General features: G+C 32.3%; 2 protein-coding genes across 2 annotated transcripts in view; both read left to right on the top strand.

The window, feature by feature from the left end:
• Positions 1-8292, top strand: part of LOC134840600 (uncharacterized) — a 52162-nt gene extending 43870 nt beyond the window's left edge. Inside the window, exon 5 of the mRNA XM_063856524.1 lies at positions 8040-8292. Within this exon, the coding sequence (XP_063712594.1) occupies positions 8040-8121 (82 nt within the window). The 3' untranslated portion in view covers positions 8122-8292. The remainder of the gene's footprint in view (positions 1-8039) is intronic.
• LOC134840599 (F-box/LRR-repeat protein 2-like) overlaps positions 1-24876 on the top strand; it is a 382029-nt gene that overhangs the window by 121169 nt on the left and 235984 nt on the right. The window lies entirely within an intron of this gene.

The following is a 24876-nucleotide window of genomic DNA, read 5'->3' as shown; positions in this document are numbered from 1 at the left end:
TTAGCTAGCCATAAAAAGGGTCTTCCCCTGGCCGGCGAGGTCGGAACATTAAGGAGAAAATTAAATAAACAATTTGGGAGACTTGTTAATTGAGACTGGTGAAATTAGACTTGATATTTGCACAACTTAGTTAAAGATACCTAAATGAACTTGGAAAATAGAACTAGTGTCGACAGAGGAACAATTCAGCTAAGACCCTGCAGAAGGGTACCAGAAAAAATGTCAGGACTTGTAGGGACGATCTTTACTATAACTATAACTGAAACTCAAATAGACAAACATAGCGAAAAGGTATAGACGGATAGCTTACCCTTAGTAAAAGAATATAAGCTACTACTGAGTTTTTGGGTTCTCATTATTAGTTAGAGAACATTGATAGCTTTTGAAGAAAATAGTTTGTTCTCATAAGAGTTGAGAAGTGTGATTTGTTACGTTACAGAAATCAGTTGAGCTGCCTAAAAGGAATAGTGATCCTGGGAGATACTATTAATTTTAGCAGGTAGAACTGAGTATTTTGTGTTACTGCTTGTAATTCGTTAATTAAGCTTCTCTAGAGAGAGAGAGAGAGAGAGAGAGAGAGAGAGAGATAATCGTTTAGTTGAGTTAGTTGGAACTTAAATTGCAATTAGGCAATTGTGTTGATTGACCGCAGACCCTTTTCTTTGATTAGGTTATTAGTTTGTATTCTGGCCACGTAGAGCCTTCTGTAATTGGAGTTATTTTTTCTCAATTTGATTACAACTGGAACTTCTTGCTGACGTGAGAGCGAACGAGACAGCCCTAAAAACAGTAGACGAAGGGAATAATACCGTGCAGATTAGTTGCCACCGACTTAACCCTTTCGCGATTGTGGATAGTAGTGAATCTCGGTCGTCCCACTGAATTCATTACCCAAGAGACCACTCTGTGGTGTCCATTTGCGGTTCCACCGTAAATCCCCCTTCAAACGAATTTCGGGGAGGGATAAGACGTTTTTTACAAGATAACGTTGAAAAAATAACCATTTTAGTTTTCGAAACTTATTTAAAAGGTATTATAAACATAAATCAACAAACTTTGGAGTCCATCAAAATTCAAAATGTCTGCTATCTTACCAAAAAATATATTTCGTGCGTTTCTAAGAAATTGCATATTTCATACACAAATAGTTTTCACAAATAAAACATGCTCATGGATATAATTTTACTGAAGTTCACTTAGAGCTTAGAAAGTAGGGTTAGTCTTTTATTTCACTCGAAAATATTTTGAGTGCGAGATGAATCAAATTATTTACACGAATAAACGTTTTTTGTTTTGATTTCATTATGAAAGACAAATTGCCAAAGGTACGCATTAACAACTATAAGAACAAGGTCACAAATATAACAAAAATGATTGTTTTTGAAACTTTGTTTCGGACTTTTGAAGAAAGTGACGGTATGTTTGAACTCGGCGCGGCGTGGTTTTTGTCAACAATTTCACCAATTTTGGCTTTTTAATTAGCCACTTTAGTCGAATTTTTGAATACTATCCAAACAATGTGGTGTTCTAAGCTCAAGTTTAAAGTTTACCAAAAAAATTTCAGCTGTGATTATGTTCATAAGGTTATAAGAGTATCAAAGATTGCCAATTTGGCCAATTAGGTACAATTCACGCGCATAAATTTTCGTGCTATTTAAGCATAACCTGCAGTTCAATTCATCTTAGGAATCGTTCCAAAACAAATTAAGCTATTTATTCTAATTAATACGTAACCTTACGCTATTGTTACGACTTTCGATACGAAAGTAACGGAATATTTGTGCTCGGGGTGGGTTTGTTTTTCTTCAGACAAATTGCGACTTTTTGACTAGCCATTTTTATTGGAAAATTTTTTATATCATTTGAAAGGTATTGTTGTCTTGAGCTCAATTTTGAAAAGATATTTCACCTGTAATCATTTTTCGTAAAATTACGGGGGTTTAAATATTGCAATTTTGGCCAATTTGGGACATTAACGCGCGATTTAATTAGCGCTCGTAACGCGTAAGCGGAGAGTTAATCCGTCTTAGAAATTGTTCCATATTGGTTGAAAGAAGCTTATTTGCCACAATTGATTTGTTACAAGGAGCAAAATTTATCCTTTTGCACTTTATATGGCGTGTGGGGGGATGTTTTTCAAACACAATTTCAAATTTTACAAAAACTTTTTTCCATTTTTGGTTTTTATTTACAATTAATTTTTAAATGTTACTACTGCTCCATAAACCATAAAAGGCAGTCGAAACATCAAGGCTTTACCCGATACAAGCAGTCTTGTATCACTTTGTAATTAAAATAGCGTTTGATTTTCTTTGGAAAATTTAATCGATTTATTTAATTTTGTTACGACTCCATAGAAAATAAAAAGCAGTCGCAACAATCAGGAAGTCACCCTTTAGGAACCTTTTTCTTTGTATTAGGGAGTCAATTTTTTTCGAATTCAGTCATAATCAAGATAAATTGTTTTCGGGCAGTTGAATTGTGGTAAAATATTGGAAAAAATTTACAAACAACGCCAACAATTTTACTTCCATTGAAAACTTCAGTAGTTAAGTTGTTGTCTTGGTTAGTAAATTTATTTAAGTAATTGCACAGTTACTAACTATCATTGTTCTGACTTTCGAAGGAAGGGACAAAATATTTGTGCTTTTTTTCCAGACGATGTTCGACTTTTTAACTAGCCATCTTTGACGGAATTCTTTCGTATCTTCCCAAAAAATTGGCTGGCTTGAACTCAAATTTTAAAAAAACACATGCCAGCGACCTTTTTTGTAAACTTCTGGAGGTTTGAAATATGTCAGTTTGGGATAATCATTTTGGCAATTAATGCGCGAGCGCAGATTGATCCGTCTTGGAACAAGTTCCAAATTAGATTGAGGCATGCTAATTGGTCTATTTAATACTTTTAATACAATATACGAGATTTATCATTTTGCATTTGACATAGCGTGTGAGGAGATTACTTTCAAAAAAATTTCATTGTTTTCAATTTTTTTAAAAAATTTTTGAAAACTTTAAATTTGAAAGCAAACATTAAATCATGAACACTAAAAATCAAGCATAAACAATTCAAAACGTTCTTCGAAGGTCGGGACATTAAAACAGTTTGATTGATTAAAATGGGTCATATGCCAAATCATGTAGCGCAAACACATTGCTCTGTACCCGGATTGATTAAAAATGCTAGTCATACAATTTTCATATATGAAAATTTACTTTTTGCTAATCATTTACTTTTAATGCAATTCCATAAGTACGTAAAATTGCATGAAAGGTCTATGATTAGTTATTTTTAAATTTCTAAAGTTTAAATCTAAATTCGCAATAATTTTGGGTGGTTTTTGTAAGCGAACACATTTGACAAAAACCTTGGTTACTCAGAAATAGAGTCACCACATGTTTGACCGTCTTTCAATTTTTCAAAAATTTTAAACTTTAATGAATCATGCATTGACCAAAGCATACAACAGCATGCCATACAAAATAAATAGGCGTGTTAAGTGTTTTTGAAAAATGTTATCCAGAGAAATGGAAAAAAACTCAACTTTTGTGTATCCAGGACTACGTTATACACACAAAAAATTAATTTTTGCATGCAAATTTTTTTTTGAAAAATGTTTGTGTGAGTACCAAAATGGTTTTTAAAAAATTGTTTGCGGCAAATTCAAAACAACTTAGCCATCAGAAAATGCTAGTCATAGATTTTTCATATATGAAAAATGTATGATTCGCATTTTTTGACAAAAAAAATTCTTTTTAATGTATGACGATACAACAACTTATATGCAAAAACAAGAATTTTTATTCAAAAATTCTATGACTCCGTTTTAGCGAACTGTATGAATTTTGTATGAGTAGCATTTTTTCAAATTTTTCATAGACTTAGTTTATGGAATTGTATGATTAGCATTTTCGGTCTTTGGAGGTCAACCCGGGTATTTTCTATTTTCTTCCGCATGAAATTTTGGGAGATATAACGGATCTTGTGTTATGCACTAAGCGGCCCTAAAACTTCATTTGTATATCTTCAGCTGAAATATATGCGGTCGAACCTGATTTGCTAAATTTAGCTCAACAACGCAGTCAGGCATTTTCATTAAAACTTCCTGCGGATGAAAATACTAGCAGAACTTATCAAAAACATGGAACTCTTTCAAAAAATCCAACTAATTTCAATTCACTTGTGAAATTCGTCCAGCCACAACGTTTCAGTTAAATATTGTCGAAAAAAGTTCCATATTTTTGAGGATTTCGGCTAATCAATTTACGTGCTGGAATTTTAATTGAAATATCGACCATGTTTGAGTTTGATTGGCTAAATAGCCAATCAGATTCAACCACATTAATTTCAGTTCAAGATCAAGATGTCGAAATACTAATTTTGGGCCGTTTAGTGCATAAGAACCGACAATATAACCGAAAGTTCATCAGTTAAGAGCGATTGAATACCCATCAAGATCACGGCGCTTATTTCAAAAAAAATGGTCAATAAACGGTTTTTAGCGCATTTTCGAGGACTTAAGCTTTTTAATATAAACTCCTGGCCTATGAATCTAATCTTAGAAAAAAAGAGAGCGGGACCAAGGTAAAATACTCCCCTAAAACGTTTTTTATTGATGGTTATCAACCTGGTTCTTACTTGGAGTTTTCAGAAAATCCGAATCGAATATTTCACACGCTGCCGATATCTTAAGAAGTCAATATCCTTTATTCGGATACAAATTTAGACTAATTTTGTGGGAGTTACGTGTGCAATTTGCAAAGCTGGGTGGAAACCGAGTCAAATAGGAAGTAAAGGATCTCAAGTTGACCTATTAGGAGAGTATTTTGAATTGTGCTTCCGAGTTCATCATTTAACGTGAAATGTTCTGTTTTTCATCATTTAATGTGAAACGTTCCGTTTTCAGATCTGGAGATTGTGCGTTTCAAAGAATCCTGATAAACCAATACAAGATCTACGTGTACATGCCTTTTCAACTTTACCTTTAAAACAGTCATGAGACGAGTTAATTGCTGCATTTGGGATAGACCAGTAGACCAGTTTTCTATTGTTATTTATTGTCACTGTTTTGAATTCAAACTTTCAGTGGTGCATTTGCAGTTTTTTAGCGCTGTTTTTGAAACTTTTCCGAGCTTTTTTTGCTTTCTTAGTGCTATTTTTGCCATTTTCAGTGCTGTTACACTGCTGATTCATCTCTGTAACAGTGTTGTTACAGTGCTGATTTACCTATGTGACAGTGCTGTTTTTATTGCTGATTTTTCTCTTTTTCTCTGATCAAAGATAAATTGACGCTGGCTTAATTTTGTAACAGTACTGATTTTTTTGCTGTAACAATACTGCAACAGTACTGATTTTCTCTGCAAGATCAATCCGGGTAGAGTTTTTAATTGCTGTAAAAGTAACATATTTTGTTCTGACTTCAACCAATCATGGAACAAATTTCTATACGTTGGAAAAAATCATGTTTGAAAAAATTAGCTTCAAACTGGCTTGAATAAACTTAAAATTAATAGAAAATCAGACATCTTCTCTGTGGTGTAATATTTTCCACTCAACTGTATAAATTCATCTCAACACTGAGAAGTATATTCTTGGAATCGGACCTGAGTTTGCTGAAAAAAAACATCTCATGCCAAAATTCCTTCCCACCGTTTGTGGCTGAAACAATATACATAATTTAAAAATAAATTAAAAAAAGAGGAAAGGTCTCAGTCGGTTTTAGACTGTTTGCACGATGTCCGTATGTTATGTTTTCTAAACATGGATTTTGTGCCATGAGAACAAACTCCTCCTATATGAACTATTCCACCTAAAAAGTGTATCGAAAAGCTCAAAAATGATCATCGGGAGAGGAACAGTTAGTTTTATAAGGCTTTGATAATAATACTGCATATCTGACTGATAGTTTTTCAAGTATCGATTGTCATTTTTTGAATTTCGATGCACTTTTTGGGTGAAATAGAACATGAAGACTCTGAGATCTTCCCTCTTTTTTATTCAATTATTTATCTTGTTTCAGGTGGGAAAGAGTTTTAGCTTTATAATTTAGTGAGCTCTATAAAAATTGCTTTAAAAATTTGTGCGCGACTGACTGATTGTGTGTCAAATATTATCCATGTGCCTTGTAATTGTTTGCCAAAATAGAACTTAGAACAAAATCCTGCTTCGAACCTGAGCATGGTACGGCAATAGGGAAGCTACAATGCCTTGTAAAGGCAATCTCCGCATTCTGTAACTTTGATTGATTAAAATGAGTCATATGCCAAATCATGTAGCGCAAACACATTGCTCTGTACCCGGATTGATTAAAAATGCTAGTCATACAATTTTCATATATGAAAATTTACTTTTTGCTAATCATTTACTTTTAATGCAATTCCATAAGTACGTAAAATTGCATGAAAGGTCTATGATTAGTTATTTTTAAATTTCTAAAGTTTAAATCTAAATTCGCAATAATTTTGGGTGGTTTTTGTAAGCGAACACATTTGACAAAAACCTTGGTTACTCAGAAATAGGGTCACCACATGTTTGACCGTCTTTCAATTTTTCAAAAATTTTAAACTTTAATGAATCATGCATTGACCAAAGCATACAACAGCATGCCATACAAAATAAATAGGCGTGTTAAGTGTTTTTGAAAAATGTTATCCAGAGAAATGGAAAAAAACTCAACTTTTGTGTATCCAGGACTACGTTATACACACAAAAAATTAATTTTTGCATGCAAATTTTTTTTTGAAAAATGTTTGTGTGAGTACCAAAATGGTTTTTAAAAAATTGTTTGCGGCAAATTCAAAACAACTTAGCCATCAGAAAATGCTAGTCATAGATTTTTCATATATGAAAAATGTATGATTCGCATTTTTTGACAAAAAAAATTCTTTTTAATGTATGAAGATACAACAACTTATATGCAAAAACAAGAATTTTTATTCAAAAATTCGATGACTCCGTTTTAGCGAACTGTATGAAATTTGTATGAGTAGCATTTTTTCAAATTTTTCATAGACTTAGTTTATGGAATTGTATGATTAGCATTTTCGGTCTTTGGAGGTCAACCCGGGTATTTTCTATTTTCTTCCGCATGAAATTTTGGGAGATATAACGGATCTTGTGTTATGCACTAAACGGCCCTAAAACTTCATTTGTATATCTTCAGCTGAAATATATGCGGTCGAACCTGATTTGCTAAATTTAGCTCAACAACGCAGTCAGGCATTTTCAACAAAACTTCCTGCGGATGAAAATACTAGCAGAACTTATCAAAAACATGGAACTCTTTCAAAAAATCCAACTAATTTCAATTCACTTGTGAAATTCGTCCAGCCACAACGTTTCAGTTAAATATTGTCGAAAAAAGTTCCATATTTTTGAGGATTTCGGCTAATCAATTTACGGGCTGGAATTTTAATTGAAATATCGACCATGTTTGAGTTTGATTGGCTAAATAGCCAATCAGATTCAACCACATTAATTTCAGTTCAAGATCAAGATGTCGAAATACTAATTTTGGGCCGTTTAGTGCATAAGAACCGACAATATAACCGAATGTTCCTCAGTTAAGAGCGATTGAATACCCATCAAGATCACGGCGCTTATTTTAAAAAAAATGGTCAATAAACGGTTTTAGCGCATTTTCGAGGACTTAAGCTTTTTAATATAAACTCCTGGCCTATGAATCTAATCTTAGAAAAAAAGAGAGCGGGACCAAGGTAAAATACTCCCCTAAAACGTTTTTTATTGATGGTTATCAACCTGGTTCTTTTTTGGAGTTTTCAGAAAATCCGAATCGAATATTTCACACGCTGCCGATATCTTAAGAAGTCAATATCCTTTATTCGGATACAGATATAGACTAATTTTGTGGGAGTTTACGTGTGCAAATTGCAAAGCTGTGCGGAAACCGAGTCAAATAGTAAGTAAAGGATCTCAAGTTGACCTATTAGGAGAGTATCTTGAATTGTGCATCCGAGTTCATCATTTAACGTGAAATGTTCTGTTTTTCATCATTTAATGTGAAATGTTCCGTTTTCAGATCTGGAGATTGTGCGTTTCAAAGAATCCTGATAAACCAATACGAGATCTACGTGTACATGCCTCTTCAACTTTACCTTTAAAACAGTCATGAGACGAGTTAATTGCTGAATTTGGGATGCTTCATGGCAGAAGGACCGAAAGCCCTCAATTGCATATCCTTATTCAGTTTTTGAAATCCAGCACTTTTCAAATATATTTTACGATACCCGGATTGGTCTGCCAGTAATAATCAGTACTGTTTCACAGTAAAACCAGTGATATGTTTTTTTCCAGTACTGTTCCAGGAAGAAAAAAAAACAATGAAACAAAAAGAATCAACTTTGTTGCAGTACTGTTGTTTTTGTTTCTCTGTTTTTGTCCAAAAATTTGTTAAGTGCCGTTACAATCAAAAAAAATTGAAGTGACCTTGTAGTTTAAAAACTATATTATAAATTAGCTGTAAACTACCTAAAAACGCAGTTTACGCTTAAGAGAAGTGGTCAAAAGTTTGATCCGATTGACGCCCAAAGCTTTGTATCGGGACCATAAAATAATATAAGCGCCGCATCGCAAAGTTTACAGGAAAATTTTGGCTCTCGGGTTTTTGTGAAACTTTTGAGCAAGTTTGATGCAAAGAGAATCAAAACTATTGTGGGCAACCACGTGGAGTTACTGAAAGAAGGTTAAAAGGCAACAACTGTCGATACTTTGACACAGGAAAGGAGGCTGATTACAAAGCCGAACCCGAAACCTGAACGTCTTTATCAATTTGAGTAAAATACCAAAACTGACTCTAAACCTGAACTTTTAGACCAGTTTTCTATTGTTATTTGTTGTCACTGTTTTAAATTCAAATTTTTAGTGCTGCATTTGCAGTTTTTAAGCGCTGTTTTTGAAATTTTTCTGAGCTTTTTTGCTTTCTTAGTGCTATTTTTGCTATTTTCAGTGCTGTTACACTGCTGATTCATCTCTGTAACAGTGTTGTTACAGTGCTGATTTATCTATGTGACAGTGCTGTTTTTATTGCTGATTTTTCCCTTTTTCTCTGATCAAAGATAAATTGACGCTGGCGCAATTTTGTAACAGTACTGTTTTTTTTGCTGTAACAATACTGCAACAGTACTGATTTTCTCTGCAAGATCAATCCGGGTAGAGTTTTCAATTGCTGTGAAAATAGCATACAATGTTCTGACTTAACCAATCATAGAACAAATTTCTTTACGTTGGAAAAAATCATGTTTGAAAAAATTAGCTTCAAAATGGCTTGAATAAACTTAAAATTAATAGAAAATTAGACACCTTCTCTGTGGTGTAATATATTTCACTCAACTGTATAAATTCATCTCAACACTGAGAAATTTATTCTCGGAATCGGACCTGATTTTGCTGAAAAAAACATCTCATGCCAAAATTCCTTCCCACCGTTTGTGGCTGAAACAATATAAATAATTATATTGAAAATAGAGGAAAGGTTTTAGACCGTTTGCTGTAAATCTCAGTCGGCTTTAGACCGTTTGCACGATGTCCGTCTGTTATGTTTTCTAAACATGGATCTTGTGCCATGAGAACAACCTCCTCATACATAACTATTTCACCTAAAAAGTGTATCGAAAAGCTCAAAAATGATCATCGGGAGAGTTTATAAGGCTTTTAGTTTTCTAAGGCTTTGATAATACTGCATATCTGACTGATAGTTTTTCAAGTATCGATTGTCACTTTTTGAACTTCGATGCACTTTTTGGGTGAAATAGAACATGAAGGAGGAGGCTGTTCTCATGACTCTGAGATCTTCCCTCTTTTTTATTCAATTATTTATATTGTTTCAGGTGGAAAAGAGTTTTAGCTTTATAATGTAGTGAGCTTTATAAATATTGCTTTAAAAATTTGTGCGCGACTGACTGATTGTGTGTCAAATATTATCCATGTTTATAGTGTGCCTTGTAATTGTTTGCCAAAATAGAACTTAGAGCAAAATCCTGCTTCGAACCTGAGCATGGTACGGCAATAGGGAAGCTACAATGCCTTGTAAAGGCAATCTCCGCATTTTTTTAGTTTTCATGGCAGCTCGAAGAACTGCTTTCAATCTCCATCTGAAAAGCAGACTGTCGTACAAATCTAAGAATAAACAAAATTGCTCTATCAGTTTTTTTCCAAGAGCAACTAATAAAAGAATGAAAATGAAAAATAAACAAAACTGCTCGTATCAGGGTGAAGCCCTGAATGTTCCGACTGCCTTTCAAGGTTTATGGAGCAGCAATAACATTAAAAAATTAAATGAAATAAAACAAAATAAAAAAAACTTTTTTTCTAAAATTTGAAATTTTTGATGAAAGTCATCTACCACACGCCATAAAATGTACAAAAGGATGTATTTCGCTCCTTATAACAAATCAATTATGGCAAATAAGCTTCCTTTAACCAATTTGGAACGATTTCTAAGACGGATTAGATCTCCGCTGACGCGTTAAGAGCGCTAATTATATCGCGCGTTAATTGTCCCAAATTGAGCAGATTGGCAATCTTTAAACCCCCATAACTTTGCGAAAAATGGTCACAGGTGAAATATCTTTCCAAATTAAAGGTCAAAAACTCAATACTTTTCGAATTATATAAGAAAATTCCGTCAAAAATGGCCAGTTAAAAGGTCTAAATTTGTCTGAAGAAAAAAAAAACCCACCCGAGCACAAATATTCCGTTACTTTTTTGTACGAAAGTCGGAACAATTACTTTTGTTACGAAAGTCGGAACAAAAACATCTTTTTCATTTTTGTCATTTTACATTTTTCCAAAAATGCTTTTAAATTTTTGACAAAAACACTTTGTTGAAAAGTCAAAATTTGATATAAAAACGATAAAGAAATTACATATAAATGATAAACTGATGGCCTCAACCTCATCAAACTGATCCCAAAGTTTCTGACACCAGATTGCAAGAAGATCTGGGCGAATTTTCAATTATTAAGAGAGGAAATAAACAACCTTTGTTGGCCGTTTTGAGAGTCACCAGTACAAATTTCACATCAGCAGCCCTATTACGAGTTTTTACTGATGTTTCGATCTTAAACATACGCGCAATGCCATCTGAGCCCAGAACAAACTGAAAAAAAGTGTTGCATTTAGAGCTTCTAACGCTGTTTCTAGCTTAACAGACGCACGATGCCATCCGAGTCGACAAAAGTTTTAGGAAGCTGTACTATTTCCTACTGCTGCTCTATGCTGATAAAAGCGTGACACGCCATCCGAGTCGGTAAAAACTTGCGCCACTTTTCTTCTGATAGTTTCTTCTGAGCTTACACTGTACCTGTTTTTTCTGTTTTGAGCTTACTCACGTGCTCGATGCTACTCGGTAAAACTGAAGTCGATAAAAAGTTTTAAAAGCTGTTCAATTTAGAATTTCTTCTGCTGTTTTAAAATACACATGCGCGCGATGCCACCCGAATCGATCAATAAATTACGAATCGATCAGAACTCAATTCGGGAACTTTCAATTTTTCCGTTTTTCAACGGAAAATTTTTCTGTGAGAACCTATTCGTCTTAGAGCAGATAATAAGATGTGAGGGAAAACATGAAAGTAAAAACTCAAAAGAGATATCAATTATCAGGAATAAACATGTCTACACTTTTGCAAAATATGGCATTCACTTCCTGTTTTGTTTGCGTACATTGAAAAAATCATACTAGTCAACGGCGAGAACGTAAAAAAATTAGCAACCCCCATTTGAAACGTAAAATGAAACGAAATTTAAAAGCAAAAAAATCAAAGCAAGACAATTTCTGTAGAATGCCAAACGGTTTTTTGACATATTCATTTAAGTGACAAGTTATCTGCTGCCTTTCTTCTCCCTTATACAGTTAGCATACCTTAACTTAGTATGTAGTTGAAATAACGCCTCATTTTAATTTGGATAGACTACAGTATTTATAACACTGGATCAAATTAAGTTTTCAAAATTTTGATAAAAACACTTAATTGAAAAGTTGCAATTTGATATAGAAACGATATCGAATTATATATGAAAAAGAAGCTGATAGCTGATGATCTTGACATCCTCAGAGTGACCCCTAAAATATTCATCACCAGATAGCAAGAATATCTGGGCGAATTTTCATGCATCAACAAAAAAAATAACCAACATTTGTTGGCCGTTTTGAAAGTTACTAATGTAAATTTTGCATAAGCAGCACTATTTCGAGTTTTTAGGGATGTTTCAATCTTACTTTTGCATTCAACTCCATTCCATTTGGTGAAAAAAGTTGTTCTATCAGAAATTGGTACAGCAGTTTCGACTTACACACTGCGAGACGCACTCCGTCTCAGTAATAGTAATAAGAAACCACCTGAATTATCTACTGCTTTTTTGAGCTTACGCATGCGTGCGCTCGCTGCCATTTTATTCAATGAATTTTTGAGAAGCCGTTCTTTCAAGAAATTTTTTTGCTGCTTCGAGCTTACACATACGCGCAATTCTGTCTGCGAAAAATCTGAAAAAGAAAAAAAATGAAAAAAGTGTTACACTTAGAGTTTCTACTGCTTTTTCTAGCGTAACAAGCGCGCGTTGTCAGTTAAAATAAAGAGAAGCTGTTCTATTTAGAGTTCCTACTGCTGCTCTAAGCGTACAAAATCGTGATACGCCATGCCAATTGGTAAAAAAAAATGAGCTTTTTTTTTGATAGTTTCGAATGATGTTGTGAGCTTACACACGCGCTCGATGCTACCCCGTAAAAATGAAATACAAAAAAATAAAAAGGTGTGCAGTTTAGAGTTTCTATTGCTGTTTTCAAATGCGCGCGCTGCCACTATACTTGATAACAAAATTACGAACTGATGAGAACTTAAGTCGGGAATTTATATTTCTCCCGTTTTTGAAGGAATAATTTTCTGTGAGGATGTATCTATACTAGAGCAGATGATTTAGATGTAAAGAAAACTTGATAATCATAACTCAAAACGGCTATCAAAAATCAGGAAAAAAATACGTCGAAATTTTTGCAAAATATGGCACGCACTTCCTGTTCCTTGCATAATTTAATAAAACCATGCAATTCAACGTCGAAAACGCAAAAGAAAAACGTAAAACAAGACAAAAGTAAAAAGAAAAAGTGATCAAGGCAAAACAATTTCTGTAGCATGTAAAAGTTATCTGCAGCCTTTTATTATCTATGAAATAACTGAAAAACTTAGTTTTTATTTATTTCAGAAGTTGAGTTTCTAACTGACTGTTGTAAATTTATTATGACAATTTCAGTATTTAAAATCACTGGATGAAAAAAACTTCTCCCTCATACAGTTAGCATACCAATACTTAGTGAGTAAATGAATTAACGCCTCAATTTAATTTGGAAAAATTTCGTTATTTATAATCACTGGATGAACTATCTCTATTGTTCAAATAATCTGCTTCAGAGCAGATGATTATATGTAAGCAAAAACACAAAACTAATAACTCAAAATGGTTATCAAAAGTCAGGAACAAACACATAATCATTTTTGCAAAACATGGCATTTGCCTATTACCTATTTTTGCGAGATTATCTATTTTCGCGTAAACTTAAGAAAGTCATACTAGTCAACGGCGAGAACGTAGAATAATTTATAGAAACCGCCATTTTAAAGCGTAAACTGAAACAAAAGTTAATAGAAAAAGTGATTGCAAAACAATTTCTGTAGAAAGCAAAACGTTTATTTTGCATAATCAATTAATTAACAAGTCATCCGCTGCCTTTTTATTCTATGATAAAAAATCAAAAAAAAAATTGAATTTTTTTCTGACTGTTTTTTGAAAATCGTTCACTTAAAAGTTATGCAAAGTCTAAAAAAGAGTTGATTCTTGTATTCATCGATTTTATTTTTTAACTGACTCTTGTAAGTTTATTATGATAGCTTCAGTATTTATAGTTACTAGATGAAATAAACTTCCCCCTTATGCAGTTAGCTTAACTTAGTGAGTAATTGAAATAACGCCTCATTTTAATTTGGAGAGACTTCACTATTTATGATCACTGAATGAAGTGATTTTTTTATCTTACAACTTTACTCAACTCCATTCCATTTGGTTAAAAAATGAGGAGTGGTTCATCGGAAGAGTGGTTTTATCAGAAATTGGTTGTGCATTTTCGAGCTAACACAAGGCAAGACCCACTTCATCTCAGTAAAAACAATGAGAAACCGGTACAATTGGAGTTTATTCTACTGCAGTTTTGATCTCACACTGCGTACAATGCCATTTAGTCAATAAAATTTTGAGAAGCTGTTCTTTTAAAAGTTTCTTCTGCATTTAGATCGTAGGGTACATACCCGCAATGCTGTCTGAGTTTCTACCGCTGTTTCTAGCTTAACAAGCGCGCAATGTCATTCAAATCAGTTTCTACTGTTGCTCTAAGCTTACAAAACCACGCCACGCCACGCCATCCGAGTCGCTAAAAAATTGAGCTATTTTTCTTCTAATAGTTTCTTCTGATGTTTTGAGCTTACACACGAGTTCGCTGCTACCCCGTGAAACTGCAGCCGAGAGTTTCTTTTGCTGTTTTCAAATACACATTTTCGCCTATCGAATGTTTTGCGATTTTCACCTATCAAAATAATAGTTTTAGACTTAACAGTTTTCTATACGCCATTGGAGATATCGACTTTCTGAGTTCAAACTTAAAAAGCTATTTAACCTCTGATTACTTTTTGAAAAGTTCTGGGGATTTGAAAATTGGCAATTGGCCATGTTCTGGACTAAATTATGCGCGCTTTGAAGAATTTATTCATAATGCTGAGAGTGTAACGCAAATTAATTATGCGTGGTGAATTATCCCGCATTAAAAAAAATGGTTCCAAATTGAATTAAGGCTAATTAGTTGGTCGTTTTTTTTCTTGCAACTCAAGTTTTCACACTTGGTTTTTGATGTTGTCCAAAATTCCTAATTTTTTCATTTTCTATTTTTGGATTATTTTTTTTACCTAGAAGCCAATAAATTTACCTAGATACAGCTAAATTCAAAATATTAGGAACTAACAATTTCCGAGTGGATTGTATTTTCTATGGATTAGTTGATATTAAAATAATTGATGAAACTTTAAACAAAAAACTGAAAAAATTCAAATCATTTTTTGAGTTTTTTGAAAACCATCTCCCCACATGCTATGTATAGTACCAATTGGTACAATACTGCTCGTATCAGGACAAAGCCTTGATTGTTCAGACTGTTTTTTAAGGTTTATTAAGTAGTTTTCCCTAAAATTGTAAGAAAAAACTTTCAAAAAAAATTCAATTTGTCCTCCACACGCTATGTAAAGTACAAAGTAATAGATTTTGCATATAGTAAAGTAATAAATAGATCATATAGCATGCCTAAACTCAATGGGGAACGATTTCTAAGGAGGATTACCTCTCAGCTTATGCTTTAATAGCACAAAATATATCGCGCGTTTATTATCCCAATTTAGCCAAACTGGCAATTTTTAAACCCTCATAACTTCACAAAAAATGATCGCAGGTAAAATATTTTTTCAAATTTAAACTCAATACTACAGTACCTTTTGGTTGATATGAAAAGTTTCATCAAAATTGGCTAGGCAGAAAGTCGAAATTTGTCTGGATAAAAAAAATCACCCTGAACGCAAATATTCCGTCACTTTCTTCGAAAGTCGGAACAATAATAATACTCAAAAACAAGTGCTCACAGAAAAATAATCTATGATAATTTTTAACGAGGCATAATTTTTTATCGAGGGATGAGTTTTTCTTCTTTTTTTACTTTTAAAGCTGTTGCGATTCACGAGAAGTTTGATTCACTTTCATTAGAAAAAATTAAGAGCAGAATTATATTAGCATGGTTTGCTATGGTAAACAATAAAGTCTGGCTGATATGTTTTGCGTGCTTGTCATTAAAGCGCATTTTTCACCATGCCAACAAACCAAATTCAGTTTGTAATGGCCCATTTTCTCTCAATTTTGCCCTTCGTTTTTGGCTATCAAACACTTCTGTGAATTCAGAAATCCATAGGAATAAAGACTAACCTTTTTGCTTGAAACTTTTGTTTACTATACGGTTGTTTTTTCATTACAATAGCTAGTGGGATGGGCCAATGATGTGGCTACTTTCGTGTACTTCTGGAGCTTGAAAAATTTAAGCGTTCATTGACTAGTAGATTAAACTCTTCAAAACTTTTTGAGGCGCAATCAGAAAGATCAATATCTTGTTCGAACTATATTTGAAAAAACATTATTGAAAAAAACTAAAACAAAGCATTATTGAAAAACAACATGATTATTAGGTGAAACCACAGGTTAAATTTCTTACCAAACTTTTTTATGAAAAACCCATTCAGTATTTAATTTGTTCATCAAAAAACCAGCAACTTGTTCTGAGGATTATATAATAAGGGATTCAGTCCCAGACTGCAAAATAATTTTTTTACGGCCAATTAACAAATAGCAAACATTTTTGAGGTACGTAGTTTTTTTCTGCTCAATTGTAGCTAATTTAACAAAAACTCGTTAAAGAAAACGTGATCATCCTACTGGTCATTAAATGGATTAGCAAAACAAACAAAAATTGTTTTTGTAAACGTCAAGAAATGCCGTCATGAATTATATATTTTTTTCAAATTTTACCAAGTTTTTCATTTGAGACCCGATTCAGAAATGTAGGAGTAGTATATATTTATGAAGAGCTAGGGGGTACCGGCGGTCCTCATTATTAAGATAAGGAGTAATTTCCGGGACCACTGGCTATGTATTAAGATATGAATTAAATTTACCAATGTATTGAGATAGGTTATAATTCTTAGAGTTTCAGATGGTAAGAAAGCAAGCTTCCAAAAGTTTTTTGCGCTCAAGTATCAATTTTTTGGCGCTCGAATTGACCATCTTTAAAGTTCCATACACCAATGTGTAAGAAGTTAAGTTTAAATATATATATATATATATATATATATATATATATATATATATATATATATATATATATATATATTGACTTTGTGTTGAAAATATGCTGAAATACTGAAACTTGTTGAAAAAATCATGTTTTTTGAGAAAAAAAATACAAAAAAAACGTATAAATCACTGCAACTTATGAAGTTTTAATACAATTTACAAGTTAAAGCTAGAAGCTCAATGGTTTAGTGTGGATTCCATCATTGAGATCTTTCCTTTTCGGGTAAAAGTAACTGAGTCCTTTTTTATTTTGTTCCGACCACATGGCTAGCGGTTTTTCAATTTTACAGCTTCGTCATGAACTTGTCTGTAATTAGACATGAGGCCATCTTCAGTATCTTCGAAAAAAAGTTGTGAATCTTCGAGAACTTTGCCATTAAATTAGAGTTTGTCAGTGTTTCTATCATAGCAGAAATAGGTTTTGCTGCACAGGCGCAACCTTTCAGTACACTGAAATGTTCTCTCTTTTGTTACTTACTCCAAGTGCGAGAAACAGTCTGTGCATTATATCTGGCACGAATGAATGTCCAAATTTAAGCTTAGCACATGTTTGAGATCATGCAAAGGGACTTCAACGAACATCGCAAGATGCAAGTCCATTTTCCTAATTCTCAATTTCTTGTGCAATGAGTAGATGGTTTCATCTTACCTTATTAGGAAGCGGAATCTGATGAGAATGATGTCTCAGAAGACCCCACCACAGCAACCACCAGCGTTGATACTCCAAACAGCTCTGCGTTCTATAAGTAAATTTTCTGCTGCTCGACAGATGTTTCATTAGTATTGTTTGTGAATAATTGTTCTTTGATAAATAATTTTGAAATTTTAAGTTTTTTTTACAATTTGGTTTTAACCATGAAAACAGACGAGTAGTTCAGGGTGAACCCTTTCAAATGATCGAAAAAACAGTTAGAGTTCAAGTTACACTACCAATAGAAAGATTACATATAGAAAATTGATAAATTTTTTCACACATGTTAGCGAAGACACTAAAATTTTTGCTTTTAAGTACAAAATTTGTTGGAATTTCTTAAAAACTACTTGACAGTGATCCTTGTTTCGCATTTTGTAGAAAACAGTGAAACAATTCTTGCATTTTTAAAAAAAAATTGAAACTTTTTTCACAATTAGTTTGACAAAAGTGAAACACTTTTAGCATCTTGTTGGAAAAACTAAATAGTTTTAGCATTTTGTTAGAAATACTGCAAAAAAACTTCAATATCTTTCGAATAAACTCTTGCGAAAGTAAGAAAAAAACAGGAAGATTATTATAATTTTTTAGTTTTTCTTAGAAAAATTGACATCATGGTTATCTACAAATCCAGAGTCATCCAAAAAGCAATCAATTATTTTCAACAAATCAGGTTGATTTTTTCAGTTTTGTACCTTTCCAACTCTTTCTAGAAAGTATGAGCCGTCGTTAGTTTGTGAGGAAGCCAGTTTATATCAATTGAGTTTTTTTTATCGCTATAGTTTTATCAATAATTGGCAATCTTTTCCATTGCAGACTGCGATGAACATCGCAAAAAAAATGGTGAAGATGTTTGCCATATATTGATATATCATTTAAGTGAAATCTGTATTTGTATAAATCAAATACGCAAACTATAATTTGGTGATACGAAAATTACGCGATCGTTGATAATTCGATTGAGAGATAAACTAGTAGAATTTGCAATGGTCCAAAAAGTAGAAAGAAGTATGGGTAGAGACACAATAAACTTGAGTTTCTATTTATTTTTCCTAGAAATCACTAAAAACGGAAATGAAAAACGATTTGTCATTATAACCCGAGTAAAAGCTGTGATGAGCGTGACACATAGCATCAGCCGTCCGGAACAAAGATTTATTGCTCGAATTTTTTATATATACCACTTTTTCTTTTTATGATTAATTGAACGAATCACACTTTTTATTTCTTTATTCAATTATTCTCAAAACCAAATGTTTCAAATTTTTCATCTGATCAGTCTGTTCTCCCATTGAAAAAAGATATCAAGAGAAATGACTAGTCCCAGTTATATTGGATTTTCAGAAAATGATTTATGAACTGGGAGGTTTGCTTGCTCCCATAATCGTACTAGTAGAAAATACATTTTCAACCCGCTTCAAACTATTCATAAAATGAATTGGGACGACTCGATAAGCGACAGCGAGTTTATCTCGGTAAAAAAAGAAGGAGAAGCAGTTTCGGCAAACAGAAACTTGGTATTGACAATTCTGAAAATCTCAGATTTGTTCCTATTTTGGGTCTCACTTCTGATAACGAGTCAAACATGAGCCAGGAGTTTGCCAACTGCAACAATGTTTAAGACACAGCAATTTAAATAGAAGACATTTTCGTGTCGCAATCAATAAGAACGATGTCAACAAGCCTACCTACAATCAGATTTGCCTCTTGACTGCAAAAAATGAGGCATGGTAACAAAATATCCAGGTCAACTAGGCTGTGAACAAATTCAAAAAACGGTTCCAAGTTTTTGGAGACTATTTTTGTTGTGAACTGTAAATGTACATCAAATTTGATTATTTTGCTATTTGTCTAAAAACTCAATTATTTTTTCCTTTGAAATCAGTTTTTTTTCAATATGCTTTTGAAATGAACAGTATTAACTGGAATATTGATTTTTTACGGAAACTAAATTTCAAATATTCGCATAAAGTGGGATTTTTTCTTACTTTTACAAGAAAAATCCCGATAGTTTCGCTAACTGTTGTAGAATTACAAAAATTGCCAAAATTGCAGATTTTGGATGAAAAATCTTAAATATCTCCTTTTGAGTGGACTGTTCATGACGATAGAAGAAAAATTCTGATAGGTTGCCGAACTGATAACAAATCCATGGATCTTACAAATATCATAGAAATGGGATTCAACCGAAAAAAAATCAGTCTTTACAATTATAAAATACTGCATTATATACTTCCCTGATTATTAATTTGTATAGAGACATTCAAAAAAAAACTATTGCTGCACTATAGAAAATGACCGCACAGAAACATCAAAATTACAGAGTAATTGATTAAGCAACAATTTTCCTAAAATAAAGATTAAAAAAACACAAATTCAATTTTTTTGTAATTGTAATGTTTTGAACCCGGAAAAACTTGTAAAAGAAATGGATCAAAAACTCCCAAATGGTGTTCTAACTGGTTAAGGAGATTCCTGCTGAGAATGCTTTCTCGTAAACTTGCAAATTGGACTTCATGCAATTTACTTGGTTCTGTTGGACATGTGAAATCTACTACACAAAAAGGCATGGATATTTTATGTTGCGCCTGGTGTTCCCAAATCTTGTTTTTACTGGTGACGTGACTGGTTCTATTTGTATTTTATTTTATTGGCTTCAACAGAATCTGCCTTGTTCGATTTGTGGTCGTTTTCAACAAAAACTGCAAAAAAACAGTTCAAATCTTGAGTCTAGTTGTATTGGATATCAATTGCTTTCAAAATGTAGTGAAAGAATTAGGAACTTTCGTTTTTGATGAAGAAAAATATGAAAAAAAATCTCCAAAGCTTTGAACAAAAAATATCTACCAAAGAACGAGTTTTCATTTCCCAAGTTGGTCGGAGTAGATCTGAGAACTTGCATCTTTTTTTTGATTAGTTGAAAATTGGGACATTTCGACCAATTTTTGACAGAAGACTTTTGCTTTTTTCAATTTTACCAACATTTTTATAGTCAAATGTAGAAAAAAAACATTCAACTTATCCAATCTGTAGACTTTGATTTGAAAGAACTTTTTCACCAATAACGGAACTGGGAAAATGCTTATTTTTGATGACTTTTTTGAAGAAATTCAAACAAACTCTAGACTATTTGCTATAACTGCTAATGCTGGAAGACACAGGGGTCTAAACACAAAATATATTAAGCATATCTTATTTAATCAACACAAATTAGGAAGAGATAATGAATTTAAAAATATTCGCATAGTTTTGTTCACGTTAATGAGAGATATTTAACAAATCAGTGCATTCCATCAAAAATTAGGACTCGGATTTCAATCACAAAATTCAGATCAAAACGCAACTTCAATCGATTTGGTATTTACTAATCAATTTAACAACAAAAAAGTCAATGAACTTAGATATTATTTCAAAAGTGGTTCATTGCCAACTAAATTGTAGATCCCAACTGGAACAGAGACAAAGCTTTTGGACGATGATCAAACAATTCGTCTCTATTCTCCCAATTTATCGAAAATTCTTCCCCAAACATTCCTTCTTCCCTAAACTTCATTCGTGTCTGCCCAAAAAAATTTATTAAGTTTCTCAGCGAATGTCTAGTCAAACTGCTACGAGGAGAGATTCAAGAACCTCTGAAAGAAACGTAGTAAAACTTCGAAGGGAAACTTTGAAACTAACTCAACAAATAATTTCTCTATACAAAAGGATTTTAGGTTCTACTAAAGGGTTTTAACTATCGCACCATTTAACATTAAACAATTGGCTTAATAGATCATTTTTAGGGGCAGATCAGGTTAATTCTTTTAAACTTTTTCTTACTAACGATTCTTACAAACCAGAATATCTAATACAAAATTTGGTCCTCACATAAAATGATTCCAAAGAAATCAAGCTTTCTCAAAATATATCAAAAAAATTGATTTATGAACTTGTTTTTGTAGATTTGCCAGCAATTCAAAACATTAGAATCAAATAATTACTGGCTTTTGTGGCACTCTTATCAATTCAAAACATTTTTTCGGAAGACACCTCAAAAAATGTGTTTTGGTAAAGGAATAGAATATGGAGGATCTTTGAAAAATTTTGCAAGGGGAGAATCCTTGAAGTTTATCAATAATCAGTGAAACAAAAGCTGCACTTACAGAGAGAACTATTCAATCATTTAATAACACAATTAACCGCTACATAGAAGATGTGAAACCGCTACATAGTGAAATATCTTGATTGCATTGATAAAGAATTGTTGCATTAATAGATCACCTAAAGAAGCCAAGAATTGATTAATTGGAAAATCTTTTGTAAAAATAATTCTCTACATCAATTTGAGAAACAAATATTAGAAACCAAATTTCAAATTGTAGTTGGTGTGAGATTTTCAAAGAATAAATTTCTTTTTCGTAAAGTTTACAAACCACAATACACAGTTAAATTTCTTGAAGTTTCAAAATTATCTACAAAAAAAGCCACAAAAAGCTTCAAACATGCATCCTCAAAGATTTCGAAAAAGAATTTGTTTTTGTAAACGAATTGAGGAGTTGTTCAGATTAAAGGTAATTTTTTTATATATAACTTTTTATCGATCGTAGGCATGGTTTTTTCTACTCTTGAGGTAATTGCTAATGCTTCTTTTAATTGTTATACGAACAAAAAGTCTCATTTTGAGTAGATACGAAAGACAGCTTGGAAGAAATTCTGGTGTCTTGCACAAAGTCTTGAGAGCTGCAATACCCTTTATTTTGCAAAAAAAAAAATCGGAACAGATATATTCAAAATTGCAACTTCCGAGATTGGAGAATTTGCTAGTGGACCAAAAAAATTCAGAACATTATCAAAAAAAGTTCGAATAAAAATAAACCGAAAAGAATTGGGCGGTAGAAAAAAGATACCTAAAAGTAAAAACAGTACAATTTTTCTCAAAAAAAAGGGTAGACAAAGAGTCGCTCTAGCATAGACAACTTTGACAAGAAATTTTATATCAGAGTAGTCATTTTTGGTGCGGAGTTTTTACAAGTTGCTCATTAGAGATTTTTGACAAAGTCGCAGTTATAGAAACAATTACTTCATCCTACAGACAAGAAGTTTTTCCCAGTATTCCTCTAGATGAAAGCACTAATGATGTTGAATTTGAGATGCATCGTAATCTCTATTTGATATAAGTGTCACTATCATAAATTAAAGCTTCAATTTTTTGAGGGAAATTAATTTGATGCCTATAGAGAAAAATGCTGAAATTAAAGCAAACTCAGAGGAATACTTAGAATAGGAGCCAGAACCCTCCTTCTTTAAATAAAAAGTCTACTATTTTTTTATTGTCAAATATTGAAGTTCATTTTCACAATACAAAAACTTACAACCCCAATAGATAATATTCTCTCAAAGCTAAAATCTTGAACAAATTCAAATCATCGGCAGCGACTAACAAAAAAACTCTTGCTTGTCATCGATATAAGTTTATTGACTTTCAGGAAACATTTAAATGCATAAGATCAAAAATAGAAAAAAAATAGGAAAATGGATAAAATTTTAACTCTATGGTAGGCTTGCCATTGATTTGCATAGTGGTAAAAAAAACGACTACCAAATACCAAAGTTCGAAAAAAAAACAAACTTGAGCTAAACCCAGTTTTCACATGTTATATGATAAACCAAAGTCCAAAGTTTGTTGACTGTTCGTCGTTCACAGAAAGGAGTTTAGTTAATGAAAGGTTACCAAAACTTGAAATGGAATCGACAAAGGGACCTTGTTCATTACAATTACATTGAAATTCTTGCAAAAACAATTCCAATCATAATTCCAAGTCGTCAACACCAGCTTATTCAGTTCAATTATGTTTTATCGTTTCAATTTAAACTTTTCAAAATTTCTCAGGAGCTCTTTAAATTTCTAAAAGACTCTCTACCCAGGTAAAAAATTTTATACTGAAAAAGATATACTATTTTTATTTTTCATTTTTTTGATACTAACAGTTTACTCTAACAAAGATATAAAAAAATTAGGGTACAAAAAAAAGTTAAGACATGTATGATACCATATCTTTTAAAGTATAACTTTTTACCCTGGTATAAAGTCTCTTAGAAAATTAAAGAGTTCATGAGAACTATGAAAAGTTTAAATTAAAACGATAAAAGTTAATTGAACTTAACCGTAGCAAAGAATTTGAAAAGTTTACTCTAACAAAGATATAAAAAAAATTAGTGTACAAAAAAAGAACAATAAAATTTGTGTGATACTATATCTTTTACAGTATAACTTTTTACCCCGGAAAAAAGTCTCTTAGAAAATTAAAGAGTTCATGAGAACTATGAAAAGTTTAAATTAAAACGATAAACGTTAATTGAGATTAACCGTAGCAAAAAATTTGACAGAAAAAAGAATTATTTTGGAGTAGAAAAAAGAAATAAACAAAACATTTGATTGGTTGTTTTTTATACAAAACCTATTTAATTATATCTTAGCATATGAAGTGATAATATAGAACAAAACATAGTCGAGGATACAGAAACTTCTCTTTTGCGTTGTACTCTGTTCATTCTCAAAACAAAAAACGGAATCATTTTATCTACAGAACAGTCCATGAATTATCAGTTCTTTACGATTCTACAATGAAAAAAAGTTGTTAAAAAACTCATTTCATAGCAGAAAAATAGAAATAAGACATACTACAGGTGAAAAAACTAAAACGTGTAAGATTAACATGTAGGACAGCGTGAAAGAAGTTGTGGTGCTCTCGCACAAACTCTTGGAAGAACTGCAACCCTCTTTTGCTGCAAAAATAATCCGAACAGATTTTATTTGAAATTGCATCTTCATATATTTTGGGACGAAAAAAACTCAAAACAATTTCTCGACAAAAAAGATGCTTGAACAAAAACATTTTGAAAACAATTGTGAGGTCAGGTGAAATAAAACTTAGTTGTAGAATCAGTATAACCCTTTCGCAAAGACATTTTGACAATATAAAATGAATTTCAATCAAATTAGTCATTTTCCGTACGGAGGTTTTACAAATACCCCCTTGGAGATTTTAATTTAACAATCTCAAATATGGAAACACTAATTCATCCTACACACAAGAAAAATTTCACAGTATTTCTCTAGACGATAGCAGTAATGAATCGATTTTAAAATGCATCGTAATCTCTATTTGAATTAAGAGTCTGTATCATAATTTAAAGCTTCAATTTTTCAAAAGAAGGTTGTTTGATGGTTTTCAGAGAGAGAAATCAGAACCCAAAG

Source organism: Symsagittifera roscoffensis, chromosome 2 (genome assembly GCF_963678635.1).
Source record: "Symsagittifera roscoffensis chromosome 2, txSymRosc1.1, whole genome shotgun sequence".
Lineage (NCBI taxonomy): Eukaryota > Metazoa > Xenacoelomorpha > Acoela > Convolutidae > Symsagittifera > Symsagittifera roscoffensis.
The sequence above is the reverse complement of the archived record's forward strand: the minus strand, read 5'-3'. Positions and strand labels throughout refer to the sequence as shown.